The sequence below is a fragment of the Terrapene carolina genome, unplaced genomic scaffold, assembly GCF_002925995.2.
Source record: "Terrapene carolina triunguis isolate 2854851 unplaced genomic scaffold, T_m_triunguis-2.0 Scaffold714, whole genome shotgun sequence".
Taxonomy (NCBI): domain Eukaryota; kingdom Metazoa; phylum Chordata; order Testudines; family Emydidae; genus Terrapene; species Terrapene triunguis.
In genome coordinates this window covers 12,583,145-12,598,904 of record NW_020665065.1, presented here as the reverse complement: position 1 = coordinate 12,598,904, position 15,760 = coordinate 12,583,145, and the positions used below count along the sequence as shown (strand labels likewise).

The window sequence follows — 15,760 nt, the reverse complement described above, 5'->3', positions numbered from 1 at the left end:
ACTTACAGAAACGAACCTTTTCCATTTTTGGGCCATCACCTATCTCAAGTGATGGGGCTTCAACTAGCTAGAAAACTATTTCAGTCTAATACGGAGACTGAATAAACAAATTTCCCCTAATTTTACATTTCTTAAGTACAAGACTTTTTGATAATCATACAGACTGCATTTGAAATTGCACCAGGTTAACTAAAGGCGCAGTTTTAAACAAATTTAATGAAACTGATACAAAATACACTGTGAATATTCAAATGATTTAAACCTGGCTTATATCGATTTAGCTTAATTCAGCAGAGAATCGACTCAAGCTAAATTGCCATAAGTCTGTCTTCAATCAAATTAAGAGTGTCCACACTGTCTTTTGCACCAGTTTAAATAAACTGTTGTTGTTTTTTTTTTTTAAGATAGCTGAAAGTTAAACAGGTGCAACTTTGAATACAGACAGGCTAAGGGCCGGATTGTGCAAGAAAACTGGAATCTGTGGAAACTGAGTGAAAGCAGGGGAAGCTAAGCGCGATACACTTATTCATTCATTTGTACCACTGGCTGAATATCATCGTATTATTTGTCACTTACAAAGAGATTGTAAGCATATTTATGAACCTATATGGAAATTAGAAATTTTGGCTGATCTCTTTCCTAAATTTAGTTTTGATATCCAACAGTACACTTAAATAGGACCTATTCTCAAACCTAGGTGCCTTGGCCAAAATTAAAAACACAATTAAATTAAAAGGAAAGCTAGCAATTGCTCCATTACCTTAAGCCACATGTAACCAACCAGTGTGGAGTGGCTTAAATTGAACTGCATTGTTTTTCTTAATCCTATCATTTTGAAACCACAGTGACAGAGATAACAAAGGAACTGATATTACAATAATATAATCTATTGATGCACAAATTACCATGAGCAAGTCCATGGATCCCAGCTATGAGATGTTCTCCACTGGTTGCGCCATGGTATCGAATGTACTCTCGTTCAGTTTGATGTCGATTATCCATCGTCTTTCCCAAACCATCTGATAAAGTCCCAGCAAACTACAGTAAGAGAAACAATGGGAAATTAAAAAAAAAAAAAAAGAACAAAATTCTAAATTATCAAGATTTGTTGAAACAAGCTCTGTGTTTAATTTTTAAACACTGATTTATGCAATTCTCCTTTTTATTGCTTTACTTTAAATATTACTATAGCGCTAAAGACCAGAATTTGTGCAGTTCTCAATATCTGCATGTCACACTTACACAGCAGCATGAAGAGAGAATTTTTCGTTGTTTGAAGGTATGCATCTACAGTCTAATCCCATAATCACTATGTCTTATATTCAGAAAGGCCTTGTCTGCGTTAGTATTTTCCTTAAGATTGCCCCACAGTTATCATTCCACTGGAAGTAGCACCAGTGTAAGGCCAGCCACTTGTATCTTAACAGTGTTATTTAGCCCACGTTGGTTAAAACATCATTGGCTATTCCACACCAGAGTTTCACTCATTGCAACCATCAGTGGATCTGCACCAATGGCAGCACAATGGTGGGAAGTTTTAAGAAAAGTGTTACTCTAATGGCCTGGAATTAGAGGAAATTTTTTAAGTAGTACAATGATATCTTGCATCAACTATGCAAATTTCTACAAATGATATTTGATTTTGTTAAGTGTTTCACTGTCTTGACACTTTTTAAAAAATAAATATTTGCAGAAGTCATCCAGTTTTTCTCCTTTGGAATGCTAAATAATTTAGGGTCGAATCTTGCTCGTGTCAAAGTCAACAGAGTTTTGCCATTGACTTCAGCAGCACGGTTGAATCCGATGGCTATGTTTACACTACCTTTTTACATAGGCAGCAAAATAGGTCAACCTATTTTTCCCCCACCAAATGTACTAACTCAACTTGGCTTTATATATACTGAGCTGTATAGCATATAAAGTAAATTAGTTATTTCAATCAAAAAACAAACATTCAACAATACATAGCCAATTTATATTCTGATCAAATGAAGTTAAAGTATGTTTGCTGGCACAAATCAGGAGAGGATCTTATTGATAAGCATGAACTCTCACTGTAGATGTTTTATCAGAAAAGGATTGAGAAAGAACATTTACCTGTGTTCTATCATTATGCAATTTGAAAAGTTTAGAGTGACAGTAAATAAGAAATCACATCTATGCCTAACTATAGCAGTCAAGTGAACAAACGAAACAAATGAAAACTGCTAAATATAATTAACTTTCTAGTGAAACCTCTCCCAAAACAAGTAGTTAAATGCCAGTGACCCTAGTTTAACCTTTCAGAAAACTCACTGGAATGTTATTTAGACATACAGCTATCCTTTTGCAGAGATATGTGAAAACCTTCAAGGCAAACACTCCCAGAAATATGCTTGTACTTTACATTTTGTAGCAATTTAAGAAGCTATTTAAATACATTTCAGTAACGGGGTTTTAAAGTGGATCTATTTTACAGCTGGTGGGGTAGCAACACCATGTTTAGGGAAAGGTGCAGGATGATCCAGAGGTAGATGGCTATGTTGACAGACGTGTACTGCAGCACAGGACAAAGATTTGAACTAATGTAAGGGAAATCTCAGTGGACTGTAATGAAGGCACGTGCAGAACCATTATAAAAGTATTGGCCTCTTTCCTCATCATATACCCTTTATGATATAGGTGAAGGATAAAGACATATCTAATCCGAGCTGGAGTTATGAGAACACTGGCCATTACTGAATGAAGATACTGAAAAAACACCAGCTAGAGTGAAGGGTAGGTCAGTCCCAGTGCTCCATTAATTCTTTAGCCACTTAGATAAGATCACATCCCAAAGTTAAGCCAAACACAAAACAAAACAACCCAGCACCCTTACCTCTAACTGAGAACAGTTATCAGTAGTGAAAAGGATGCCTAGTAGGACCCTGGCATTCATAGAGCAGCTGCAGATGGTGTAGCGCCACTTCTGGGGCAGAGAAATGAGCACTGGCTGGTGGGACTGCATCATAATAGAGGCTTGGGATAACGAGCAGTGCCTGCAGAACTTTCGGATGAGCAAGGCCATATTCCTGGATCTGTGCGCAGAGCAAACCCCTGCCTTCCAGTGCAGGGACCCCAAAATGAGAGCTGCACTGACAGTGGAGAAGAGCATGGTGATCACTGTGTGGAAACGTGCAACGCCGGACTAGCACTGGTCAGTGGGAAATCATTTTGGAAATTCAGTGTGGGGAACACGGTCATGCAAGTGTGCAGGGCCATTAATCGTCTCCTGCAATGCAGGACTGACACTCTGGGCACTGTACAGGACATGGTGGATGGATTTGCAGCAATGGGTTCCCGAACTGCAGTGGAGTGATAGCACACACATCCTTATTTTGGCACCAGATCACCTGGCCACAGAGTACATCAACAGAAAGGGAGAATTTTCTATGGTTATGCAAGCATTGGTGAATCACCGACATCAGTGCTGGCTGGTCAATGAAGGTGCATGACGCATGCATCTGTAAGAACACAAGAGTGTTCAAAAAGCTACAAGCTGGGACTTTCCCTCCTGACCGGCAGATTACCATTGGTGATGTCGGAATGCCAATAATGATCGTGGAGGACCCAGCCTACCCCTTGCTCATGAAGTCATACGCTGGCCACCCTGACAGCACCAAGGAAAGATTCAGTTACCAGATCGACAGATGCAGAATGACAGGTGTTTGAGCTTTTGGTCTGTAGCTGTGCTTGCACAGCCTCTTCTCCCCACAGGCCCAGGAGATCCAATATCTCCGGTCTACTCCAAGCTGGAGTGCAACTGGAGCATGGAGCCGGCACGGTCAGCTGGACAGTTGCACACAACAATGGAGAGCTGTTAGGTGTGCTTGAGGAACTGGACAATCAGGAAAAGGTATTTCAAAAATTTGCGGGGCTTTAAAGAGGAAGGAGGCCTTGTAGTCTCCGTGATCCCTGGGCACTGGAGTTCACAATTGTGACCAGAGCAGTCAGCGTCAGGCAGTGTGGGACAGCAGCTGGACAACTGTTAAGGTGGACATAAGTAAGGCAGTGCCTGCATTTGTGCTGCATCGACCTCAGTACATCCACCACAGCTCAACCCCATTCAGGGAGGCGGTGTTACTGCATCGCTGTAACGGGGCACTTACATCGGTGGGAGACAAATGTAAGAGTAGACATGTACAACTAGGTTGACACAAGGAAGCTAGTCAACCTTACTTTGTAGCGTAGACCAGGCCTTTGTAAAATGCCTAGAGATGCTTCATGAAACCTTGCACTGATGAGGAGAAACAAGAAAGCCTAAAAATTCTTTCTTGAATAGTTTAGAATTCTCATCTGTCCTCTGCATGTGACATGAATGGTGCTCTGCCAGTGTAACAGGATTCTAGGTTTGAATTCCCTCATTGGTAATTCTTTCATGGAAATTTCCTTTGATACCTTTGCTCCATCCTATAACTCAGAAAGGTAGTAACTTCAACATCCTGTTGTGCCTTAGACACAGAAAACGGATGTGGATCAAAGTGTGTACGTATTAGAAAGAATAATCTTACATATCCTTAATTTATAAAGTCAGACCCTCGTCTACATGCCCTTGCCACAAAAGCCATCTATACAAGAATAAAACTAACGTAAGGATTATTCATTGTAACGTCTTCAGGATTGGGCCTTTGCACAGATGCACTTAATTTGCATAATATAAAAAGTGACCAAAGAGCATGTCATTATTTTGTAAATTGTAATTTGAAAATATGCCTGAGATCCTTGTTATAATAAGGTAAAAACTCAAAATAAGAAACAAAATTTAGTTATATAATGTGTCTGACGCAATTTTTTCTTCTACTTACATCTGCAATGTTTTTAAAGGCTGCGCAATTTTTGGTAGCTATAGGATTACTGAGCCGTAGCTCCTCCTTTCCTGCTAAGAAATGCAAACTATTCAAAGCATGTTCCATTATCTCAACAAGCAGATTTTAATCATATGAATGAAAATTAAATCCCATGACTGTTCTTGTGACTTAACCATACGGACACAAAACAGAGCGCACAGTTCATTGGCTGAATTATTTTTAACCCCTTTCTGAACTTAATGTAGATGCTATTTTTGATTAGTCTAGAAATACAAATTGAATTGAAACTATCCCATAACCAGGTGGTGTTCTCTCTAGAGGGTAATAATTCGTTTTTACAGGGATTAGAAGAGTTACCATAAGGATTAAAGGCTCACACATGAAACGGGTATTTAGGTGGGAGCAGGCAGATTTTCTGCTGGCTCTAGATTTTCAGCCCACACCAAAAAAAGTGCCATGTCCTGAAACAGTTGTCAAGAACTGACCTCGAATGCCAAATTAGTTAGCGTGGTTGTGATGGTTGGTGCCGGCCAATGTGAATAGGACAAATTATAAATTATTATTAATGAAATGACTGGGCTTTCGTAACAGCTGTCTGGGGAAAGTTTTTTGCCCAGTTCAGACTGGCCAGCACAACCATCAAATTTTCCTGAATAAATAAGGCTTGTGCGTTCTCTCCTCACATTTTCCTCCTCTGATGAAAGGAGTCCACCATCTGTGTTAGTCAATCGCAATTCCTGTTTTAATGCCTCGATATGAGAATTGTTTTCTTAGTAAAGCCGAAAGAGGAAAAATTCATAAATGTACCGGTTAAAAGTTCATCTCGTCATCACATGGCAATTTTAATACTCTGTCCATGAAGAAGGAAAAAAACAAGGTTAAAACAGGGACACTTTGGTTTGCGTGTTGTTGCAAATAGCACCAAGTGCCCAAAGACAGACATGTGTTTCATAGTTAGACCATAAGGATTTTAATGCACTAAGAAATGTTTTTCCCCTGATGTCCTGGCTCAAGTGATGTAATCCAAATTCTTCACCAGATTTTAACCACAAAACACTAAATTTTAATGTTGAATGCCTCTACCAGTATTTGCTCGATTGTATTATTTAACCATGTTACAATCCACAAGAGGTTACTGGAAAAGAATAGGTTATCACAGAAAAGACGTGGTAGGCATCCATTTTCCCTAGTGAAGAAATAGATGGCACCTTCCTATTTTTGGTAATATATATCTATCTTTTGGGGCTTTTATACAGCATCCATCACCATGTTATTTGAGCACTTAAGTGGATGGGCCACCAAAAATGGTTGCAAGCTGACAGCTAATCTATGTAAAATGAGTTGACAATGTCAGTCCAGTTCCCAGTGTCTCTAGGCCACAACGATTCAGAGGTGCCATGGACTAGCTGAGTATGGAAGCTGAATGCCCGTTTTCACTAGCACAGATTAGAGTTGAGGGCACATGAGTAGTGCAGTACCATTGTTCAAGATGCATTCAGTTTTCCAGATATATAGAGGACTTTGATTTTCATATCTGCCAATCCAACACCCTCTCTTATGACTACATTTCCCAATGCCTTTTAGCAGGTAGGGTGCCAAAATGATCTGCACTTACACAAACACCAGCATATATTATTTGTGGTATGCATTTCCAGTTACCTGTTCTTTTCCACTGGCATGTAAATTTCCTTGATATGTTTTGTAAGAACAAATGTATGGGAAAACAAAGTGAATATTTAGATAAGGCACAAAATGTATTTCTCTGCTAAAGATATCTTAAGGCATGTCTACACCAACAGTTCATGGCAAGATGGGGTGTAAATCTACCCCATGCTAACCTGCTGCACACTTACTATGGACTCCGCTGCCAAGCACTAATGGTTCCCTAGTGTGCTGTGATCTACTTCTGTTTCAAAGCACACCAAGGAAGTGTTTTATCTGCAGGGCTCACACGGACAGTTAGTGTGCAGCAGGCTAGTGCAGGGTGAATTCCAACCCCCACTTGCCATAAGCTAAGTGCTTGTGTAGAAAAAACCTAAAGCTTTGAAAACTATTTCAGTTTATGGGGAGGAGGGAAAAGTCTTCAAATAAGGTTCTGCTTGTGGCAGGGCCACCCGGGGAGGGGGGCGGGGAGGGAGTGGGGCAATTTGCCCCAGGCCCCGCAGTATAGTATTCTATAGTATTGCAACTTTTTTTTAATGGAAGGGGCCCCCGAAATTGCTTTGACCCATGCCCCCTGAATCCTCTGGGCGGCCCTGGCTTGTGGGTGGGACTGATGGGGTGTAATGGATTGGGTGTGGCAAATATTAACAATCTGAGTGAAGAAGAGTAAACCAGAGAACTGTACTCCTTTATTTTGAAGCATAGCAATCTTAAACTGTTCTTACGACGACAGTATTCTTAATATGAACTGAAACATTTCATAGTGAAATTGGTGCCTATCTTTTCAACCTGCACATCACAATAGCCATGCTACAGTAGAATTGTAACCCAGCCAGGAGATTCGGTGACAGCAGAGTCAAACCCAAACTTATCCATTGCCTTCACTAGGAAAAAAAAGTGTGTTGTTCACTCGAGTTAGCTAACTAGTGGTACAATCCTAGTGAAGACAAGGCAGTTTGTCATTTTCACATGAGTTGGCAGTTTGAGTTAAAGCCTAAACTTCCTCATAGGCTTTTACACGACCAGCTAACTTGTGTGAAACCTACCAAGTGCCTTGTCTTCAGTAGGATTTTACCTCAAGTTAGCAACACTCCTCTTTTTTTTGCAATGAAGATAAGGCCTTAATTACAAAATGCTTAGGAGGTGTAGTGTAGACCTAACCATGTCCATAACTTGATTAATATCTTTACAGTCCAGGTGATTAATTTGGTTATATGGACACCATGAGCCAATGAGATCCCCTGGTTCTCATGGATGTAGAGTAGATAAGGCCTAATAACAAAATGAAATAAGGTCAGGCCCACAGGTACTTTTAACGCCTTTTCCCTCCAACCTTCTCCCATACAACCCCCAAATACCCAACTCTGAAATGGTTTTCAACTGTGTCTCAGGTAACATGGTTGTGCCTACCCCATGAGCAAAAAACCCCAACAAAAACCAAAAAGATTTCCAATAAACCACACTATGCCCCATCCACTCAGACCAGTACAACCATGTTACCTGAAATGTTTTTTTTAGAACAGACCTTGAAAATCATTTCAGCACCAGAGAATTTTTCTGAGTAGACGGAAGCCCACAAGAAATTCACCCACATTTGTGCGTGGCTTAAGAAGTGTATTGCAAAGGGAAATCCAAGGAAGTCCACACAAAAAGAAAACTTGGGTGTCTCACTTTTTGATGCCTCCTCCTTTTAAAAGTGATGGTATCTGGCTCTTCCCTTGTGAAATAGCAGTCACAATATAATTCATGGCTTATTGCACTGTTTATCTAGTCATGCAGAAAACAGCCTACAGCTAAACAACAATGGCAACAAAAGCATGATCCACCCATACCCCCTTATTTTCCTCAATGAGATGTTAACTTCAAAGCCTAGTTTAGACCATTTAAATGCTAATGTTACTAAGTACGGATATCTAAGGAATAAACAAACATGCAGCTTGAATCAAGGCACTTCTTGAACAAAACCTAATCTCTTCCATCCTTACATTTTCCAGAATAGGTTCTTTGCCTACACCTTATCAAAAAGGAAGTATTACTCTGGCCTTTTATCCTGGATATGTTCTTTATATTTCCCAAACTTCCCTTTTGCTACAGTGACTTGTAACAGGGCACCTCAACTCCTGCTCAGAGTGGTCACATGCCTTCTTTAGCAACTAATAATTAACAGGCATGCTGTTGAATGAAGAAGGCTGCACCTTACCACTAGACTCAAAATGCCTAGCTTCTCATAGATCTAAGAACTGGAAGCCCAAATCCAGATAAAGCTTGGATCTCCAAGATCGTTAATTAGATGTCATAGAATCGTAGAACTGTAAGGGACCTCAAGTTCTAGTCCAGTCCCCTGCACTCAAGACAGGACTAAGTATTATCTCTAGACCATCCCTGACAGGTAATTGTCTAACCTGATCTTAAAAATCTCCAATGATGGAGATTCTACAACCTCTGTAGGCAATTTAGGGCTAGTCTACCCTGGCAACGCTAAAGTGCTGCCGCGGCAGAGCTTTAACGTGCCTTGTGTGGTCGTGGCGCAGTGCTGGGAGAGAGCTCTCCCAGTGCTCTAAGAAACCCACCTCCACGAGGGGCGTAGCTGTTTACACTGGCGCTTTACAGCGCTGCAACTTGCTGCGTTCAGGGGGGTGTTTTTTCACACCCCCGAGCAAGAAAGTTGCAGCACTTAATTGCCAGTGTAGACAAGCCCTTATTCCAGTGCATAACTACCCTGACAGTTAGGAAGTTTTTCCTAACGTCCAACCTAAACCTCCCTTGCTACAATTTAAGCCCATTACTTTTTGTCAGATCCTCAGAGGTTAACGAGAATAATTTTTCTCCCTCCTGGTTGTAACAACCAGTTATGCACTAAACACTTATGTCCCCTCCACAGTCTTATCTTCTCCAGACTAAACAAAATCAATTTTTCAATCTTTCCTCATAGGTCATGTTTTCTAGATCTTTAATCATTTTTCTTGCTCTCCTCTGGACTTGCTCCAATTTGTCCACATCTTTCCTGAAATATGGTGCCCAGAACTGGACACAATACTCCAGATGAGTACAGCGGAATATAGCGTAGACTACAGGATAGCAGAAAAATTACTTTTCATGTCTTGGTTACAACACTCCTGCTAATACATCCCAAAATGAGGTTTGGATTTTTTTGCAACAGTGTTACACTGTTAATTCATATTTAACTTGCAAAATCCACTGTAACCTCCAGATCCCTTTCTGCAGTACTCCTTCCTAGGTAATCATTTCCCATTTTGTATGTGTGCAACTGATTGTTCCTTCCCAAATGGAGTACTTTGCATTTGTCCTTATTGAATTTCATCCTATTTACTTCAGACCATTTCTCCAGTTTGTCCAGATCATTTTGAATTTAAACTCTGTCCTCCAAAGCACTTGCAACCTCTCCCAGCTTGGTATCATCCGCTAACTTTATAAGTGGACTCTATATGCCATTATCTAAATCACTGATGAAGATATTGAACAAAAATGGATCCACGGACATCATTCAAATGACTGAAAAAAATGTTCATGCATATTTGAGAATATAACATCTGATTCTTTGCCTTGTTCCCCATGCCTGGACAGAAGAAGCATGAATTAAATATTTTGGAAGCTCTGCAAAAAAAACCCACAACTCTCACACATTTTTCCTCCCAATTGTCACCTGTGTTCTTTGATCTTCCTTCCAAATGGACTATACCTTCCAATTCCCTTCTCCATGAATGGGCAATGAACTTCTCTCTGATCCTCCACTCCAGAGACTCTTGAGCCCAGATTCTGATCTCACAATGTCAAACAAATGAAGTGATTCACTGAAATCAATGGAGTTACATTGGTAAAGTGGTGTGAAAACAGTATCTGTCCCATGATTCCTCACCAGCTCTCTATGACATGAGGCATCTTCCCTGAGGACAGCAGAAAAATAGGGTGCGCTCTTAAACTCGAGTTTGATCATTCAAGTTAACATACTTTTTTCCCCCCCCCCATTGAAGACTAGGTCAGTATCCCATGAATCGTGTCTTAAAACCTCCTTTGAGTTTAGCAATCAGTTAATTAATATCTCTAAAAACTAAACTGTTCTGCATTTTCCTTTACCAGCTGAAATCAGTATCTAACTTGCTGTAATCTGATTGTCCACTTTGGAGATTTTAAATCAGTGGCTTGCACACTTCCCTTTGAATCGTAGTCAATGTTAGTTAGCACTATGCTGCCAGAGCTGCCATCTTTTAGATGAGATGTGTAAAAACTCTGAGCACTTGTGATCACTGAAGATTTCATGGCATTTTTTGCAAGACTAGGTGTGTGTTGGCTGCTGTGTCCTAGCCAAATTCCCATTTGGGTAATTACACTCTACCTATCTACATTTTCTAGAGTTTCACGTAGAGTATTAGTACTTTCCTATCTTAAATGTATGCAGTGTTGCTGTGCATTGTTAAATATATTTAGCTGTATAATTTGTGACAGGTTTCAGAGTGGTACCCGTGTTAGTCTGCATCAGCAAAAACGAGGAATCCTTGTGGCACCATGCATCTCATGAAGTGGGTTTTAGCCCACAAAAGTTTATGCCCAAAAATATTTGTTAGTCTCTAAGGTGCCACAAAGACTCCTCGTTGTTTTTGTATAATTTGTAAATTTCTTCAGGATTTTCAGGGAAGAAAGGCACTATTTTTATTTAAGACATTAACTAAGTTATCCCACAGAAACGATGCATCCAGAGCAACTCCAGTCCTGTAAAAATCGAAACCATACAGTTTCTTTGTAAATCAAAGCTCATGCCAAATAATAAACTTATCTGACACGGAAGAAACTGCAAAGCAAATGAAAATGGAGTTAAGCCCAAATTTCTGTACTGACTGTTCCCACTAATCAGACTGTGTGAGGCATTCAGCACAGGAATCTGTTTTAACTAACTTTTAAAAATGTCTTTTTATCTTCCGTAAATCCTTTTGGTACTTCCTGGTTCACTGAAGATGTCACAAACAGACATCACATACCTAAAACTCATTGTAATCCACCCACTGCATGAAATGTTACAGAATAATACATTCAGGGGTATCCTTTAGCAAACCAAGACATGACAAAATGGATTTTGGGGGAGGGGAAGGAGGGAATTAAATAAAAGGTCAGTTATAACTTATTCTTTGTGAATACTCCCTCACCTTCAACACGCACATAGATCCCAGCTGGTGAGAACGTTTCATATGGCTACTCTACGGGGCTTTTAGTGAGACACCTGTGCCGCTACAACCATGCCGCTAAAAGCTGCGCAGTATAGCTGCTGTTTGTCGGCAGGAGAAAGCTCTCCTGCTGACAAAAAACTTCCACCCTCCACAAGTGCAGCGGCTTTGTCAGCGAGAGAGCGCTCCTGCCGACAAAGCGCTGTTCACACCGGTGCTTGTCATCGGTAAAACTTTTGTCGTTCTGAGATGTGGGTTTTGTTTTGTTTTTTAAACACCCCTGAACGACAAAAGTTTTGCCGACAAAGTGTCAGTGTAGACAAAGCCTCAGCGTAACTCACTTTTTAAATTTGTTTTGCGGTGCACCTTTGAAAGACATTAGGTTCTCCCATCATGTTTGGCAACAAACACTGTTATATAAATCAAAACTTAAACCCGAGATTTGGAAAATTCTTGGTTTTCGCTAGGCTTTGTCCACTGCTTTGGTAGAAGCCAGCCTGGGCAGGGATTTCTTTCCCAAAAAATACAATACAGAGTATCTGATACTGACTAGCTTCCCAGCCAATCTAGATCAATATTTTATCATTTTTTTTAAATTAATCCCTATCCACACTGGCTACAGACACTATGTTAGAAACAACTGTGTTTAAGCTAGGTGCTATTATTATAAACATGATGTTTCAAGCCTAGTGAGGATACTGCAAATCCAAAGCAGTCTTGCAAGAGGACTTACAGGCTCCCCAACACTGTATGTTGTTGGTCATGCAGAATACTCTAAATTGCTGCCCTTGCAACTTTCTCTTCTCAAACTCTTATCACCACCTCTGTGATGTTCAGAATTTTGTCTCAAATTTAAAAAGTAGGTTCTTAAGGACTACAAGGGAGAGAACTTATAAGCATGCAAATTCAATGACAGACAGGAATAATTTAGGTGCCAACTGAACAGAGTTAGGAGTTGGAAAAATCTAGTGTGAACTAAGTCTCATGTGATCGCTGACTCCCTCACACTTCTGGATTTTGCAACAGGAAAATCCCAGATCATGATGTCTGGAGAGTCATTCTGACATCACAACAGCAAATCCTAAACAGAATCCTTCGTATCTAGATTCAGTGGGACAGCTGTTCATTACAGGAAGCAAGGCCTCCATGAGCAGCAAACAGAGGGATAGGAAAGCCATGAACAGGCACAGTTAGTATTAAGATTTCCAGAGCTTTCGTCAAATGCACCCGTTCCTTATCATAGAAGCAAAGAAGGCTGTCCTAAGCAGGAATGCAGGGTTTGAAAACGTTTTCTTTTTTCTGCTGCTATCTTAACATTTACTTCCTTTAAAGTGTTATTGACAAAGTTAAATCTCTCATCCACACAAAGCTTGGGCTTGAAATGACCTAGTACCTCAGCTGTGTTTGTCATGGGAACCAAAGGTTCAAACATGTGTGTGTGTATATATATACTAAAAAAAATTGAGAAACTTAGAAAAGTGTTACTGAGAAGTGTATTCTTTTAGCCTGTGTAGTACAAAATCTGATCAAATTATCCTTTATCATCGCCCAAATGTACCTTAAACTTCTTCATACAAATGAGCAAAGTTTCTTTACCACTTTCATGAAAGCTACAGAACAGAAGACTAAAGAATTAGAAAAAAAGTACTATGAGTCATAGGCGCCGACTCCGTGGGTGCTCTGGGGCTGGAAAACCCACTGGGGGAAAATGGTGAGTGCCCATCCACTCCCTCCCCCACGTGGATCAGCGCTTCTCGCCTGCCGCGAACAGCTGTTTCGTGGCATGCAGGAGGCTGGGGGGGGGAAGGGCGGAGGAGCGAGGATGTGGTGTGCTCAGGGAAGGGGACAGAACAGGGCAGGAAGTGAGGGGTGGGGGTGGGAAGAGGTGAAGTGGGGGCGGGGCCTGGGATGGAGCCGGAGTCTAGCACCCCCCCAGCACTTTGAAAAGTCAGCATCTGTGCTATGAGTTCCTGTTTGTAAGAACCATGTCCATAAGATTTGTATTTATAATATATACTGTACTAAAAGAGTCACATTCATAACACTTTGAACCCGTTTTTACAAGTTTACCATTGAATATATATGTTGTAATAATATTGTTTGGACAAGTCTCTAATAGTGATTAACGTAATGGATAATGCAATAGGTTTCAGTTAACAGAAGTCAATATGTTTTAGTCCCCTGAAGTTATTTGCCTTGTTTTTATCAAGCTATTTCCACAGTCAGTTCATTGAGCGTTTTCACTAGTCAGTTATAGGATTCACTACAAAAAAAAAATCTACAGTTTAGTTGGTTAAAAAAAGATTTTACACTAATTAAACCTCTTGCATCGAAATGCAAAGAAATGCAAAGTAAAAGCATCATTTAATTATTTCACTGTGTGTAGCTGTTCCCTAAACTTAAACACACGCATGATCTTGTTTAATGAACATGCTGCTGCAGCTAAGCACAATGACATGCACCAAGGACAGACTGTGTTAGTGAAAAGCAAGGAAACTCGGAGTTAACACTGGCAATCTATCCTCAACTCATGCTGTTGTACAAAGCTATTATAAGCACATACAATAAGGAAGATCATGCAGAGTTATGAGATATATACATAACACGTAGGCACAATGAGTGAATTAAGAATCAATCCTTTACTATAGATTTCCTTGCTTTTGTTGTGGTGTCACCGGTTAATGTTTAATATATTTCTGTGTCTCTTGTTAAAGCATAAAAAACCTCTAATGGAAATGTACTAGAAATTACTCACACAACAGACCAACCTCTTTACTGTGCAAATGAACATTTACCTAGCTTTTTAAAAAAATATGCAATGTTATTAGATGGACTGTATAAATACTACATATTTAAAGAATTTAAAAAAAACATACATTATTTAACAGAAAGGCAAGAAGCCATTTCCCCCACTTATAAATACACATTTGTCAACCGTGTATTATCCTGGGCCTGAAATATGAATAATAAAAATACTTGTGGTCTTTGAAAACTTATTGTGCACATGTGGCAGGAGCGACTTTTCCAAATTAAAAGCCGTAGTCATTTAAAATTGATCCGCAAAGTCTTTGAAGTGGCAAGATCATATCACTTGTCATTAACCCCCCCTCCCCCATAGCTCCCTTGTTCAAGCACAAGAGCGTTTCTAAAAATCAGTTAATATATATTCTCTCTTAGAAAGCATAAAACATACCAGACTGATTTTTTTTAAAAAACAAGTGGGCCCAGCAGAGAAAATGTATGAGAAAGTTTAAGCCAAGAACAAAATGTTTATGACCAAGTTACAATCCTCTGAAGACAGTGATTTATAATGGAAATACTGACAGAACATTAAATATAGGGACAGACTTGATTTAAGCTTGAATTAGGTAGTACTATACTGAATTTCTACAAATGCGGAAATCATGGTGGTGTCATATACAACAGGCCTATAGACTCTGACTCCTTTCTGTCCTTAGTAATTGATCAACAGAAGAACAAAAAAGAAGTCCGCTGCATTCAACACTGAACGCACAGGATACCTGTTTGGAGATTCCGGAGACATTTCCCCCACCCCCACTTATGTCATAGAATCAAAGTAAAGGGCCTTTAATTAGCTCACATCCCATCGTTAACTAAGCTTCGTAATACATTCTGACAACGGCATGTTGGCTGGGTAATCTGTGAAGCCCCCTGATGAGTTGTCTGTATGGATGCCTGATTAGCTGGGTATCCCAGGGGAGCCCCCGCTGTTTTTATCTCCACAGATGCCTGATGAGTTGGGTAGCTTCCCCCAAGGACCTCCTGTGAAGCTGCACCAGCAGGTGCCCATTGGCAATAGTTTTGTGTTACAGGGCTGAATGAGTGATCCCTGCAGGAACTGCCAGCTGTTTTCACATACACAGAAGGCAGTCAAAAGTCCACAGCATGAACTTGGAATGACCCCAACTGCAGAGTCACTGGCGGGTTCATCTGGAGGGCAGCTATGCTTTATTAAACAACTAATACTCTTAACAGATAACTTTCAGAAGGAAAAAATATTAACTCTTTCAAATCGTCTCTAAGTTTTTTTTACATAGTGTAATGGCATGTATTATAAACTCTATAGTACTTTTA

The 15,760-nt window shown here is 40.1% G+C and overlaps 1 protein-coding gene across 4 annotated transcripts in view; it reads right to left on the bottom strand.

Annotated features, from left to right (window-relative positions):
• Positions 1-15,760, bottom strand: part of VPS13D (vacuolar protein sorting 13 homolog D) — a 183,431-nt gene that overhangs the window by 45,965 nt on the left and 121,706 nt on the right. For all 4 annotated transcript variants that reach the window (XM_026659907.2, XM_026659908.2, XM_026659909.2 and 1 more), the window contains one exon: positions 906-1,038. In XM_026659907.2, coding sequence (XP_026515692.1) covers positions 906-1,038 — 133 coding nt within the window. The remainder of the gene's footprint in view (positions 1-905; positions 1,039-15,760) is intronic.